The sequence below is a fragment of the Semicossyphus pulcher genome, unplaced genomic scaffold, assembly GCF_022749685.1.
Source record: "Semicossyphus pulcher isolate SPU_LCO1_2020_fin unplaced genomic scaffold, fSemPul1.0.p SCAF_7, whole genome shotgun sequence".
Taxonomy (NCBI): Eukaryota; Metazoa; Chordata; class Actinopteri; order Labriformes; family Labridae; genus Semicossyphus; species Semicossyphus pulcher.
In genome coordinates this window covers 8,625,630-8,639,794 of record NW_027211748.1, presented here as the reverse complement: position 1 = coordinate 8,639,794, position 14,165 = coordinate 8,625,630, and the positions used below count along the sequence as shown (strand labels likewise).

Here is a 14,165-nt window from a genome sequence, read left to right as displayed (position 1 = left end):
TCTCTCTCTCTCCTCAATCGCAGGGCTGCGCTCACCGACTCGACACCGCCAACAGGGATGCAGCGAGGGCGCAGCGCAGCCTGAAAATGGCACCACCACCACCACGCGTCCTGTGGATCTATCCATCCTTTTCCCTCCTGTCCTGCCTACTTCTTTTATTCGCGTTGTCACCGTGCGGAGCTTTACGGAATTACCCGGAGAATGAAGGTGGGTGTCCTGGCGGGTTTGGTGCGTGTTGTCTTGGTTGTGTGTGTGTGTGTGTGTGTGCGCGCGGTGTTTGGTTGGCGGATGGATGATGGGGGAGACCGGGCATCCCGCGGTTCCTCTCGCCGGGGAAGGAGCGGAGCTGAGCGGCGGAGCGACCGTTAAGTGCTCGGCTCGGTTATGAATCATGTATTAAGTAAAGCGGAGAGGGAGGGAAAACACTGTTGGTCACGTTTTTCTATTCCGAGGACATTGACATTAAATTTGTATGACATATACACACAGACAACCCTGCCATGCTGAAGACAGAGGAGCCTGTGTGGACATGTCACTTTCTGACGTTTTATTTATCTGTGGAACTATTTTTCCTCCGCTTAAGTAGCCTAACTTATAATCATTACGCCAAAACAACATTGACATCTCTGCCAAAATCCTTCTCAATTACAGATATGTGTATTAAAACACGCTGATAAATGTTGTGGACTACAGCCTGCTGCCTCCGTCTGCAAATGAGGAGCAGTAATTACATTAAATTTGTCACACGCTGCTGCTGAGCCTCTCTCACTTATTGTATTAACATTGATGCTCAGGCTGAAATTAGCCAACGCATTTACTCAATAACTACTCCTGACTGCTTGCTGGACTGTTTCATTTAATAGAAAGTTGCACTGAAAAGAGAGCAGCAAGCAAAAGTTGTCTTCTATCAGCTGGATTCTGCAGCAGGTTATTTGATGTTAAAAAAGGAAGCGTCCTGCCCTGATTTTTGCCTGTCAGGCAGTCTGGCCGTGGATGATACAGCTGTGACTTCATTGTCACTCTGTGAATCATTTCATTCAGCAGTCCCCAAAGCGTTCCTGCAGCTCTCCGTCCCTTTCATTGACATTTTCTGCCTTTTCTCGCACACTTTCCTCCTCTCTCGTACACACACACCTCAACTCCAAGCTTTCATGGGATACATTAAACAGCCAAACGCTCCACATCGGACACACGCGCAGTGGCAGACCACACCGAGGTCTGAAGTGGATACCTCCCTGTGTGTACGTATACATCGCTCTAAATGTATGTCACAGCCCCGAGGAGTTCACACAGAACAAAGGAGGCTCCTGAGGATAGTTAGGGAGCGAGCGTGGAGGAGTAGGAGGAGTGTTTGAACAGCAGGAGACAATGCATGTGAGGGAGACACAAACGCGCTGCTGAAATATTCAGTAAAATGAGCAGGAGTGATGAAACCAAGCGGAAGTGAAGGAAACTCCTGTTGATTTAGATAAACGAACAGGAGGTGTGTGTTTGTGTGTGTGTGTGTTCATCATGTTTCATTACTAACACACTTTTCAAATCATCTTCCAGACAGGTGTGTGTGTGCGACTCACTTGGTCTTTCATCCTCTTGTTATTTCTCCATCCTGCTGTGTCAGACTATTGGCCTAATTGGCACCTTTAAATCCATCACCCAGCTTGTGATTACATGTGTGCGTGTGTGTGTGTGCACGTGCCCCCAATGGGACAGTAATCCAATGAAGCCATTTTTGTCCGCCCTGCACTCTATGCTGTGCGTTTACCTTTTCGGCCTGCCAGTTTTCCTGCTGTGACTGCACGCTCAGCTGAGGGATTGCTCTTCTTTGTGCCAGTGTGTGTGTGTGTGTGTGTGCGCGCACCTTGTGCTTGTCTATGAGTGCGCATATTCTCCACCCACGCATCTCTGTAGTCGTGTTATTCCAGGAAATCCTCCCTCTGAGTCCGTCTCGCAGCAGAAGCGCGGCTGTCATAAAAGGTAGAGATACAGCTCTCAAGGCTCAATTAAGAATACAGTCCCTTTGATGGAGCTGATAGCGTTCGCAGGGAAACAAGTGTTAAGCTGTCAACAAGCTTAGTTTACTAGCAGAGCTATTGATCTGCAGCAAAATAGTCGGCATTTACTAGAATTATAGTTGTGAGAGTGGGACCCTTTTGACAGAATTGCATGAAACTGCTGCTAACTACAAACCAGGGAACACGAGATGTGGAGGAAATGGGTTCATTCAGAAGCTGCTGTGATGAAGAGCCTCCTCTAAAGGTCTTTGTTAACAACAGTAAAAGGAGGAAGAGGAGTGGAGTTTCGGTGCACCAGCAGAGGGAGCCGTTCACCCCGTCTGTCTGCACCCTGAGGGCACGCTGATGTAACAGCAGGGTGGGTGCTCGCAGGTCTCCCACGGTTCCGTTTTTGTCCCGCTGTCCCCGTCCCGTCTTCTAAACACAGCGACACAGCGTGTGTTTACTCTATTTGTTGTTGTTGTTTTTAGCACCTTTACTCCCCCTATTTTTGCATCCTCCTCGGGCAGATTCCAGTTGGGGAAAGGAGCATCACTAGTTTCTATTTTGGTGTCTTCCCACTGACTCTAAATATACCTCCTTGATCCTAGAAAACAAAGTGTAGAAACTCGACTGGAGCGCTGTGCTCGGCTCTACCGCAAGTGTATGTTTATTAGAGTGTACTTATAGAATGATTTAAGTCCTAATTCTGCCTAGAAGTGCTGCGCAAATGGGTTTATAATTGAATTAATAATCGAGAGTGGACTGAGTTTTTATTTCTACCTGGACCTTGATGTATTTTGCATTTTCAAACCATTTTATCACATTATATTTTCTATGTTTTTTGGCCTCAAAACCAACCAATAAATTGTGCCTCAGCTGTGGTTTATGTTACAGTCTTGAGGTTTACTGTAATCCTTAATTGGTTTCCCGTACACCTCTCATTGGATTGGCCTCAGGGTGCTTCGGGGAGGAAACTGCTGTATTGCTTTGTAAGGTTAACATGAGGGTGAGCAGTTAGTGCAGAGGCAAGCATATGTAGAGTGTGCCCTCTTGTTACGCACACACGCTCCTTATGATTCACACAAGATCCCGACTGTGGTATAATGTTGGGTCAAAGGTCGCCTCCGGTTTAATTGCTTTAATCTATAATGGTTGCTTGTAGTTATCGGCAGAGCCATACCTCATTAATGTGTGTCTACGTGTGTGTGTGTGATGGGAGATTGTCGTGCTCCCATGTAACAACCGTGACCTTGGACAGAGGAGGATATAGATCTCCGCTCTCATCAGAGGGAGGCAGCAAGCGCGAGCTCCCGCCTGTTTTTCTTTTCTACCTCCTTCACTCTAATCCCTTTCTTTCATATCTTCCGGCCTTCATCTCTCTCTCCTTTGTTGTTTTTATCCTTCTTCTCTTCTCCTGACCTCCAGTGTAACAGTTGGACAGGACCCATGAGCCACTCTATGTTTTCTGTAATGAGGTAGAGCTCCTATATGTGCTTAACCACAGCCACACACACACGCACCCGCCCACACATACACTCATGCCATCGTAATGTATGGCTGGGGGGCAGTTTGGTGGTCTTGGTCCAGAGAATAGTGTCACGTATTCCCGGGGCTGGCTGATAGATGGGGTTATAAATACGGCTCAGTGACAGAGAAGGATTCTGCTGTGAGGGCTTCACCTCATGGATTCAGCGTGTGGGCGCTCGTGTCTGAGAGAGAGAGAGACAAAGGGAAAGAGACTGAAATTATAGATAAAAGACAAAAATACTTATCCACTAGAGAGAATCTGTGAAACAAAGCAAAAGTGCTGGAAAAGAAGAACAAAGAAAGACACGCGGTTCTAAACAAACAGGATAACCCGCCCATTTCTCCTCAGAGCACCCACAGCAGCACCCACAGAGCCTAAATATGGTTTTGTATTCAACCCTATCAAGTCACATTCAATTAACATTTTCTCCTGTTGTGTTGGTGTTATGTTTTTACTTTCTTTCTATGTGATTGATATCACTCTCATGTCTGTACACTGAAAGTGAAGCTATAGCTAGCTTTTTGTCAGTTATAGAATTTTAGGGACTGAAAATAAGGGAGACAGCTAGCTTACCGGCAACCTTAAAGCTCAGTAATTGATAGAAGTAAAATACATCTTGCTTTTTGAATTTGTGCACAAACCTTAAAACGCCCATTTGTGTTTCTACAGGGACTTCCTGGAGCCTTCCAGAAGGTTTCAGAGAATCACTGCACCCAGCCAGGAAATAGAAATAACCTCATATAAAACCACTAATAGCCATTTTTTTCAGCTTGACTTTTGTACATAATTAACAAACAAGAAATAAAATGCAAATTAAAGAGCTTTAGAGGTGCAATGCTTGCCGATTGTCCTAGCTTGAATTCTTTGAGCTAAGCTAAGCTAAGCATCTCCTGACGTAGCTTCATTATTTACCAGCATGGGAGTGGTAAGAAAGAACACATATCTATCAACAAGTCAAACTAACCCTTTAAAGTCTAAATTAAAAAAACTGCTTACTAGCCTATTAATGCTAACGCTTTTCTTATTAAGGCACAGACTTTTCCCAACTGCTTTTTAACCTAACTAGCTGTTTTGGTTCCCAACATTAGGGCTAATGTCTGTTTTCACTTGCCACTGAAGCTAACCAGTCTTTAGGTTTGAAGGCTTGAATGATTTCTGAGTTCATTAACGTCAAAAGAAGCTCCTCAGTGTGTCTGATGGCTGCATGAAGTTTGGTATAATAGTGCCTCCTGCATATCTGCTGACCCTCCCCCCATCTGAACAAGCCCTTAACTGGTGGTCAAATCACTGATCGCTGGGCCTTGACCACTTTCTACCCTCCTCTCAAACACACACACCCTCTACTTCTTCTCTTCTCTTCCACTCACACACGCCTCCCACCCCTCAGCCCCTTTCCTGACCTTTAATATTGCTAAATTGAATTTGGTTGTTGCCCTACCTCTCCCTCTCCTTCTGTTTTGCTCTTGTTGTTTGCTCTGCGGGCTTGGCTCGTGCAGCGGCTGTGAAAGGCTGAATTAACCAGCTTTACAAACAAACAGCCGAGGATTTGGGTCAGCGGCAGATATAGTGTTTGCTGACCAGTGCTCCAGTCTTTCCTCTGCTGATGAATGGCTGCGGAGGTATATCATGAGAACAGAATACACTGAAGCTGAAATGTTATATCTTAATATTCTTTTGCAGAAAAGATTCATACATTCGAAAATCAGTATAAGCACTTTAATTTTGTTAAATACGGGTTAAATCTGGACTGTTTTTAAAGTAGCATGAGGAAACATAGCCTTCAGTTGTTGTACTGTCGGGGTGGATGGTTGTTTCAACAAAGTGTCCAACTTTCAAACAAGACCAGGATCTTTCCCGAGAGTGAAACCAAACATATTTGATTTGCCTAAAGTAGGCCAAATGTGGGCCAGATTTTTTTCTCCATTTATCAGCCATTTTAACAGTTTAATATTCTTGCATTTAATGCTCTCCTTCTGATATCGACAGATACAAAAACAGTCACATTACATTTTTGGAAAGTCACGACAGACTGCACATTTTGGTTATTAACTGAAACTTTTTAAGCAGAAATCTTTTGGTCCTTTGTCAACGCTCTTTGCTAATTTGTAGACCTGTATCGTCTAGTAATTTAGCCCGAGACGCTTTAAAAAAGCTGATACTATCACAGCATGAATATTAGCTTAAACTAGGAGTTAGCTAGTCAGTCGAGGTTAGCTTAACAAAAGTAAACATTAAAGTTAACAAATGTTTCCCTGTTTTCTGCAAGCATACATTTTCTGCGGTTTGGCCTGGTTCTCTCATCTTTCTAGCTACAGTGTGTTGCTAGTTATGCTTCTTCCTTGTCTCTATTTGATGGTAGGAGTTAGCTAGTTGCTTGAGGTTAGCTTAACAAAAGTAAATATTAAAGCTAACAAATGTGTCCCTGTTTTCTGCTAGCATACATTCCGGCGTGGTTTCCCTTATCTTTTTAGCCATTGTGTTTTGCTAGTTATGCTTCTTCCTTCTCTCTATTTGATGGTATTAGCTTAAACTAGGAGTTAGCTAGTCAGTCAAGGTTAGCTTAACAAAAGTAAACATTAAAGCTAACAAATGTTTCCATGTTTTCTGCGAGCATACATTTCCTGCAGTTCAGCCTGGTTTCCCTAATCTTTTTAGCTATAGCGTTTTGCTAGTTATGCTTCTTCCTCCTCTCTATTTGATGGTGTCCACATCTGTGCAAAGTTTGATTGATGGAGGCAGCAGTGCAGACAGACAAGCTGCCAGACAGTCGCTGCTGCTGTTTGTATGTATGTTATATCAGTGTTTACCCACAGAAGCAGCCATGTCCGAGCTTTTATCTGACATGTGATTTGCTAACCGTCTCCACTGTTGCGGCTCACTCCTGAGATCCCAGGCCAATTTACCCTCCTGTGACCAACCACTGTGTGACAGCCCTGAGTGTGTGTGTGCGTGTGTGCTCTTGTGTCATCAGGAGGACTGTCAAAAGAACTAACAGAGCACGAAAAAGGTTCAGAAAAGAGAAACACACATTTAAAGAGGGAGAATTTAAAGACACTCCTGAAGACTAAGATGCCCTGTGTCTTATTGAGAAAGTGTCTTTATCCTATGCTCCTCGTTCACTCTGTTCACTCCTCACGAGCTTTCTGAGTTCACTTCTGTCTTAAATGAATGGTGGGATGCGTCACAGTGAGAGCATGTGTGGAGGCGTCTGTGCAAGTTGTTTCTGAATCCTCAAGGTCTCAAGGTCTCTGGTTTGTGTGTGCTTGTGTGTGTGTGTGTTATTGTGTGTGTTTGTTGCTCTTTGCCCTTGATGAGTCGCTTGCATACTGCTGGATGAAGCTTATTAAAAAAAAACAAGTGTCTGGGAGTCACAGTTCAACAATGTAAGCATTCGACCACGCACACACACACATGCGCGCACGCTCCAGAGCCTCTTCAAGCGACAAACTAGGGCAGTGCTCCTGTCACAGTCTGTCAGAGTGGCATCTTTTCTGTTCTGCTGCTGCTGCTGCTGCTGCTGCCAGTGTATATGAAGCAGCAGAGTGGGCTAATGTACTTTCTGTCACAGTGATAGGGGGAGGGGAGGTCTAAAAATGCTAACTCAAAGAGGTAGAGTACATCACATAAAAGAACATTTTCATAAACATTTTGAGCTGCCTTTTTGGTTGACAGTTTTTTTCCAAGGCTTTGGATATAAAGGTTTTCACTAAAGGATGGGTGTCCTTTATAGACTTCAGTAAAGCAGCTGTGTTGAATAAGAGATTCCTAACAACATTTTCTAAACCAATTTATGAATGGAGTTTTGAACATGTATGGTTGTTCTAGTTGCTTTTGGGTTAGATGTACATTTCTTCTGACTTTTTCCAGAAAATCAAACCTTCTCAGTCTAGAAATACACGAGGAGCTTTTGATAAATGATGGTGTGTCTTGGTTCATTTTTCGACAAAGGTTTTGCTTGGTTAATCCCAGTAGGCTTCCTCTTTCTCTTGGTTTAAATTTTTTTACTTGTTTTGATGAAGACATAAAGGATTTTATTCAGGCCGATTGTGTAATCTCAGAATCCATCGCCTTTTATGAGACGCTGATATTGCCAATTTTTCGTGGCTTCGACTGACTGAGATAAGCGATTAAGGATTTCCGTGCAACGACACGACACAGCCTACGAACAGCAACCAATGACACCTCTGACACCAAAACTTTCCCCCTGCCAACAGATTCTGTATTCATGTGTCAACCACTGTATTAGATGGACGACATGACAGCGCCCTAAAAGTGAAGCCAAAAGATTTCTAGCGCCCCCTGCTGACTGGCTGCAGCATAGGTCAACTGACAAGTTTATTTTTAATTAGTTATTTGATGCTGTAAAAAGGATGATTGACAGCTCTGTTGACAAATACAGCTCCTGCAGCCGATCTGTTCCTGATTAGCAGAGTGGAGGAGGAACTAAACTAAAACAATCACTACAGTCATTGAAGTTTACATATCTGTGAACGTCTGCTTCAGACCAACACAAGAAGCTGTTCTGCTGCAGACTGAGCCGATCTTTCCATTTTAAGTTAAATGTGTGTTATGATTAGTGAATGTGCGGGACGTCAATACCACGGCTCCACCAGCTTATCTCGACTGCGCAGACTCTGGCTCCAAATGCGCAAGATTCAGGACTTACTTTGGCTTCATTTTTGTACAATAAGAGGAGGTGGAGACGCGTCGTCCATCTTTATATATAGTCAGTGGTGTCAATGTGTCAAATGAGCCTCACCAAGTGACACTCACCAGTTTATTTTCATGTGTCACATTTGTTTTTGTTTATGTGACACAATTCCTGAGAGTCAAGAGTGAAACAAAAGACACGAGTGACATGTTAACTTCATTGGTCACATCTTTATAGACATTTCCAAAGATTCAAACATGAACATCATCCAAGTTTCTGATCATCTATGTCTTTTGTTTACATGTCTTGTTATATGTTTATTTCTAATGTGACCCAGCTAGCATGTTGAGGTTTTATAAAGCTAAAATATGAGCTGATCCATGTTTCTGAATAACAGGTGTGGTGTGAAAGCACAGACACCTTACTGTGTAGATGCTCAAAGAGTGTTTATGGTTTAGCTGAATGCTAAAGATGAATCAAACAGTGTATGCCAAAAGATATTTAAGAGAAAACTAATTACGAGCTTTGATGCACTTTTCCATTAGCTCCAGATTCAGACACCAAACTAACATTTAGCCGTGCATAAAGGAGCTAATTGAATCTTATTGGTGTGTTTCACAGAATCAGCCTTCACCTTCAGTGATCCGCTCCTGTCTGTTGCTCATTTGTGCAGATATGTATGGCTGCCAATTTTCATCTATACAATTCAGTCCAACCAAAAGTGGAGTTTAATTTTGTGTTTGTCCAAGTGTGGAGGATCAACATTACATTTCTCTGAACAGAGAGCAGAGTTAGAAAGCAGAGCTGAATGAGCTGAATCAAAGAAGAATCAGGATTAGAATTTAATTTAAATCCATTGAATTATTCATAGACACGTTCACTTTTCAGACAGCTATCATCACACTCAAAAGAGAATAACATTTTTCCTCTGCAATCCTGCTAGATCCCGACGCATCCCACCAAAAACTGTTATTGAAACATGAAATTAAAAAATATTGCAAATTGGGATGTGGCTGCTCCGGGCGAAACACATCCCACGCTCACAAACAGCACATAATAGAGTCTGAAAATGTGAGGTGTGAATACAAATGGGTGCAAATTTGCTGTGATTTTAACTCCACCTTGAAAATAAAGCTATAAATTCAGGGCGTAGAAGGAGTGAGGCCTGATAGTGCTCCTGACAGAAGTGGTTAATGTATTCAATATTTCCTCCTTACAGAATAATGTCTTAATGGAGGAAGTCGGATAAAAGCATTATAGAGGAAAAAAGCTTGTGTATAAAATAATAATGGAAAGAAAAGTCACTTGAGGTAAGGATGGGAAGGACATACAGTACACTTACGCACAGCCTTGATAAAAATAGTCTGAACAGAGGATGACAGCGCAGAAGGAGGGAAAACTAGAAGAGAGAAATTGAGAGCCTCTGGTGGTTTGTGGATGAGTGGAGAGAGGACTGATGAAAAGACAGCGAAGAGGGAAAGGCTTGGTGCGACGGCAGTTTGTTCCTAAAGTTCAGAGCTCAAACTCTTCCCACTCCTTCATCCTGCTCCCCGTCCGCCCGTTTGTTGCCCTGACAACACTCTTCGTCGTTCAACTGCACTCTCAGTGGAGAGGGAGAGGAGGAGGTCTGTGTGCGTGGAGGCACTAATACTGAGAGGTTCAGTGTGTGTGTGAGTGTGTGTGTGTGTGTGTGTGTGTGTGTGTGTGTGTGTGTGTGAAGTTGCATAGCTGTTTATTGTATTTGGGTAGAGAGAGAAGGACATCTATCTCAGCATAGAGCAAGCTTCAAACATGTTTTACTAAAGCAAGTACTTCAGTTGTTGTTGAGTGTTTTTTACTACCTTTGAGCCTAGCTTAGCGTAGCATAGCAGAACCTCTAACACTCCACTATTACGAATGGAGGGGGGGCTGGAGCCTATGCGGGGTACACCCTGGACTGATAGCTAGTCAATCAAAGGGCTGACACATAGAGACAGACAACCTTTCACGCTCACATTCACACCTATGGAGGGAACCCACACATGCAAGGGGAGAACATGCAAACTCCACACAGAAAGGCTCACTCAGGATTCAAACACCTTCTAGCTGTGAGGCACCAACGCTAACCACTGCAAGACCATGCATCCCAGAAGTTATTTCTTGTTTGTTTAATTTGTATAAAACTCAACAAAGCCAGGCTAACACTTTTTCCACTGTTTTCAGTCTAAAATGCTAAGCTAAGCAGCTGCTGGCTGTAGCTTCATATCTAGCATGTGAGGTATCAATCTTCTCGTCTTACTCCTGGCAAGAAAGCAATGAAGTGCATTTCCCTTAATTATGAACAGTTTCTTTGATGACAAAATAAATATTGAAAATGTGTGTGCAAAATTAAAGGAAATGGATGCACTCTATATTTTTACAACCAAAATGACAATATAACAATTAAAAGTAGTTTTAACTTCTTATTATCTATATTCTTTTTACTACTTTTAACTAGTATGACCTAATGAAAGTGTCGGGCTGCTCTGACATGGATATTAAGAAAAATGCATTAACACAGGTGTTTTCTCCTGCAGTGGTTTTCTAAAATGTATTCTAAAAATATCATCTACAATGAAACCACTGTGGTACAGTGGTATATGTTTTAAGATAATTTTGCACTAAAAAGGACTGATCAGCATCTTATTTGCATTTTATTCCCCTTTTTCATTTCACTCTATTACCTTGATGACTGTAGACTGTGGTTGTCAGCGTTTTCTTGCAACGGGAAGCGTAACAACTTTTGGGTGTGTGGGGACAAAAATCTCCATGAGCTGGCCTTTTTAAAAACCTGTTATATACAGTATTTAAAGTCGCAAAAAGATTTAATCTATGGTGTATTTACATGTTGAATGAGGTGTCAGCGAGCCCCTTTCATTATATATAACATCTTTACAGCTCCAATGTAATATTTTGTGTCCTGAGCTGAAAAGAACTCATTATGTAGTCACATATTGTGCTCTGCATTGGGTCTGTGTGGTGGTCTTATTGAGCAGTCTTTCTGTGTGGCACTGGCACCATCTGAGGGGTGTGCGAGTGTGTTTTGTGTGCGAGTGAGTGAGTGTGTGTAAGCATCCTGGTGTCTTTGTGTGCCAGTCTGGCTGTTGGCAGCGCCGTTTGATTCTTGGCAGGTGGATCACAGCTTCTTGCGGCCCAGCTGAAGGAGTGGATACCAACCAGAGAGAGAGAGAGAGAGAGAGAGAGAGAGAGAGAGAGAGTGGTAAAGAGACGTAAACAAACAGAGAAGCAGGAAGAAAAAGAGATGAGACATCCCAGAGGGAGGAAACAGGAGTGAGAAGGAAAAATAGACACAGAAGGAGATGAAGAGACAAAGAGAAATATTTCTGCACATGGCTCTATACGTACTCTAGCTGCGGTTTCAGTGTTTGACTGTGATGCTGCAGGAGTCTCTGATCTTCATATTCACCATCTCCTCATCTTTCACCATCACGATGTAAACCTCATAGTTTGGTGCTGAAAATCAATATAACAGCATGTCTCTCTGTAAGCGAACAACTCTCGCAGTAAGCAGGTCACATGTGCTTGTGTATGGATTAGTGCATTTATTCCCCGCGAAGGAAAGCTGGGGTAAAATTAGATATGTGTGTGTGCACGTGTGTGTGTGTGTGTGTGTGTGAGGATGGTAGAAAGGAAAGCCATGATACTAAATGGATTTCTGTTTCTGTGTTGTTGCTGAGAGCTTAAATTTGGAGGGTGCTCCTCTGCCGGTGTGACATGTTTAGCAGCTCATAAACCAGGAGATTGTGTGTGTACGAATGTGTGTGTGTGCGTGTGTGTAGCAGAGAGAGGGACTGGTCATTAGGCTGAACATGAGCCTGGTCTGAGTGACTGAGTGATGAGCTTGGTGTTTTTATTCTGGACCAAAGCAGGCCTGGTCCAGGCTTAGATTTCACACACTAAAACACACACACACGAAACACACACACACACACAATTCAGCCAAATCCCTGGTGAAAGAGAAGAAAGAACGAGAGGAAAAACAGGGTGTAGCATACAAAGACTAATGGACAAATAGAGGTGTGGCCTTGTTTTTGTTGTGGAAGATACATTTTCATAATTTCTCCTGATCTTTTACACACAAACACACACACGCACACACATACTGTATCTGCATACTAGCTGTGTCAGCAGACAGGAAGCTATAGCTAATACATAATTGATGACCCCACTCATTGATTACAAGTGATAAGTGGTATTGACAGGAGGTGTGAGGAGGAGACGAAAAGTGTCGATGTGTAGGTTTATGTATGAGCGTGTTTTCCCAGTGGGATGCAAAATAGCTTCAGAATATGTAATGTCCTCGGTAACATTCGCTTACTAAGCAGGATTTTAAGGCTACTTTCTGCCTGATGAGTGACTCCAGACACAAAAAGGATCTCAAAGGATCGTTACACCTCCAGGTCGCCATTCTAGCTTTAAAAATACATTCGATTTGATTTTACTAGTTTTTACAACAGTGATAAAAATTTACTGGGCTTCATAATTTCCAGGCTAGCTCTGTATCTCTGCTCAAGTCTTTACGCTGGGCTGAGCTAATTTTCCACACCTGTCTGTTAGACACTCAAAAGAGGTCATCCTTGAATCCAACTTTATACACATACAGAGAAAAAAGGAGAAAAGAGAAATACTGGAAGGAAAATGACCAGTGTAAACAATTTACTCGCTAGCTAACAGCTAACATTTTTTAGGCTACAGCTGGTAAGCTAGCTGTTTGGAGTGTTGAGCAGTCAAATTCACTTGCTTACAACAGAGCGTATTCCTCAGGATTAGGGCCGTATCGGAGCTTAAGTACTCGTACTTGTAAAACTACGCAGATACAACCGCACCTGATACCACTTTACAGCTTGACGTTAGGCAGAGAAGGAGCAATGTCACTTTGTCAGAAAAAGGCCAAACTGAAGCTAACAGAGAGTAAGGCAAACTAACTTACATATTTGTGGACACACCCACGATAAGAAGAGTCCGTCGGCTATCACTGATGCCTCCGTAGTAAATGCAGTAAACAAGTCCAGGCATGTCTCCCTCACTGCCGTGTTACGGGGGATGCGCTGAGTCATGCTGCGTTCAGATGCGCTCAGAAATGGGAGTGCTCATCACGTGACCTTTTTTACACTATATGTGGAATGTTGTGTTATATTGAAATCCAGTGAATGTGTTATAGGTTACACGAAAGTAAAATGTGTGGCAGTGTCATGTTTGTTAAGTTAAACAGAGTTGAGTGTTAAAATGTCAGCAACAGTTGCATCATTCTGTTGATTTGAAAGTGAGGAACACCTGATGAAAATTAAACATGCTTTTAAAGTCATTATGAGAACTGTAATGATATTATTAAGTACTCATATCGGTACTCGGTACTTGTACTTGCTCTGAAAAAAAGGCATCGGTGCAGCCCTACTCAGAATATTAAAATGTTGATATTTTTTCTTGCTTTACACAATATGTATGATTTTATCTTCCCTACAGAGACATAGAAATATTTTCTATCTGTCTTATCTAATCTAACACTACAACTTTCACAGGGACAATTTCAGCATTAGAAAGAAAAATGATCACAGTGAGGCCGGAGTTTTATGCAGATAGAGGAACTAGGCCATTATTTCTGGGTGCCAAATATTCCATTTAACTCCATTGTAAAGAATTGAAAGCAGGAAAAAAATGGACAAAAACAAAACTCTTTGTTAGCTTAGATAGCAGTGCGTGTTATGGAGGAAATTGTCTATGTTTTGGTAACTTGGGTGAACCAAGCCTTTAATTTGTCACTGGCTTACTCAGTTACAGTCTTTGTGTAACACATGATGGCGGTACAGTGACTCACAGAGAATATAATTATAATAACTGTGTGAAACCGACAGTTTTGCTAAATTCCAAGAAGCTCATTGCCAGCTCGTATCTATAAGCAGAAACAGTATGTATAGAGTGTGTTCTTGCTTCTCTATTAGGTCCTGAAATCACT

At 42.5% G+C, this 14,165-nt stretch overlaps 1 protein-coding gene across 3 annotated transcripts in view; it reads left to right on the top strand.

The window, feature by feature from the left end:
* Positions 1-36: 36 nt before the first annotated feature.
* Positions 37-14,165, top strand: part of epha4b (eph receptor A4b) — a 95,001-nt gene continuing 80,872 nt past the window's right edge. For all 3 annotated transcript variants that reach the window (XM_069684091.1, XM_069684090.1, XM_069684089.1), the window contains exon 1: positions 37-207. In XM_069684091.1, coding sequence (XP_069540192.1) covers positions 87-207 — 121 coding nt within the window. In that variant the 5' untranslated portion in view covers positions 37-86. The remainder of the gene's footprint in view (positions 208-14,165) is intronic.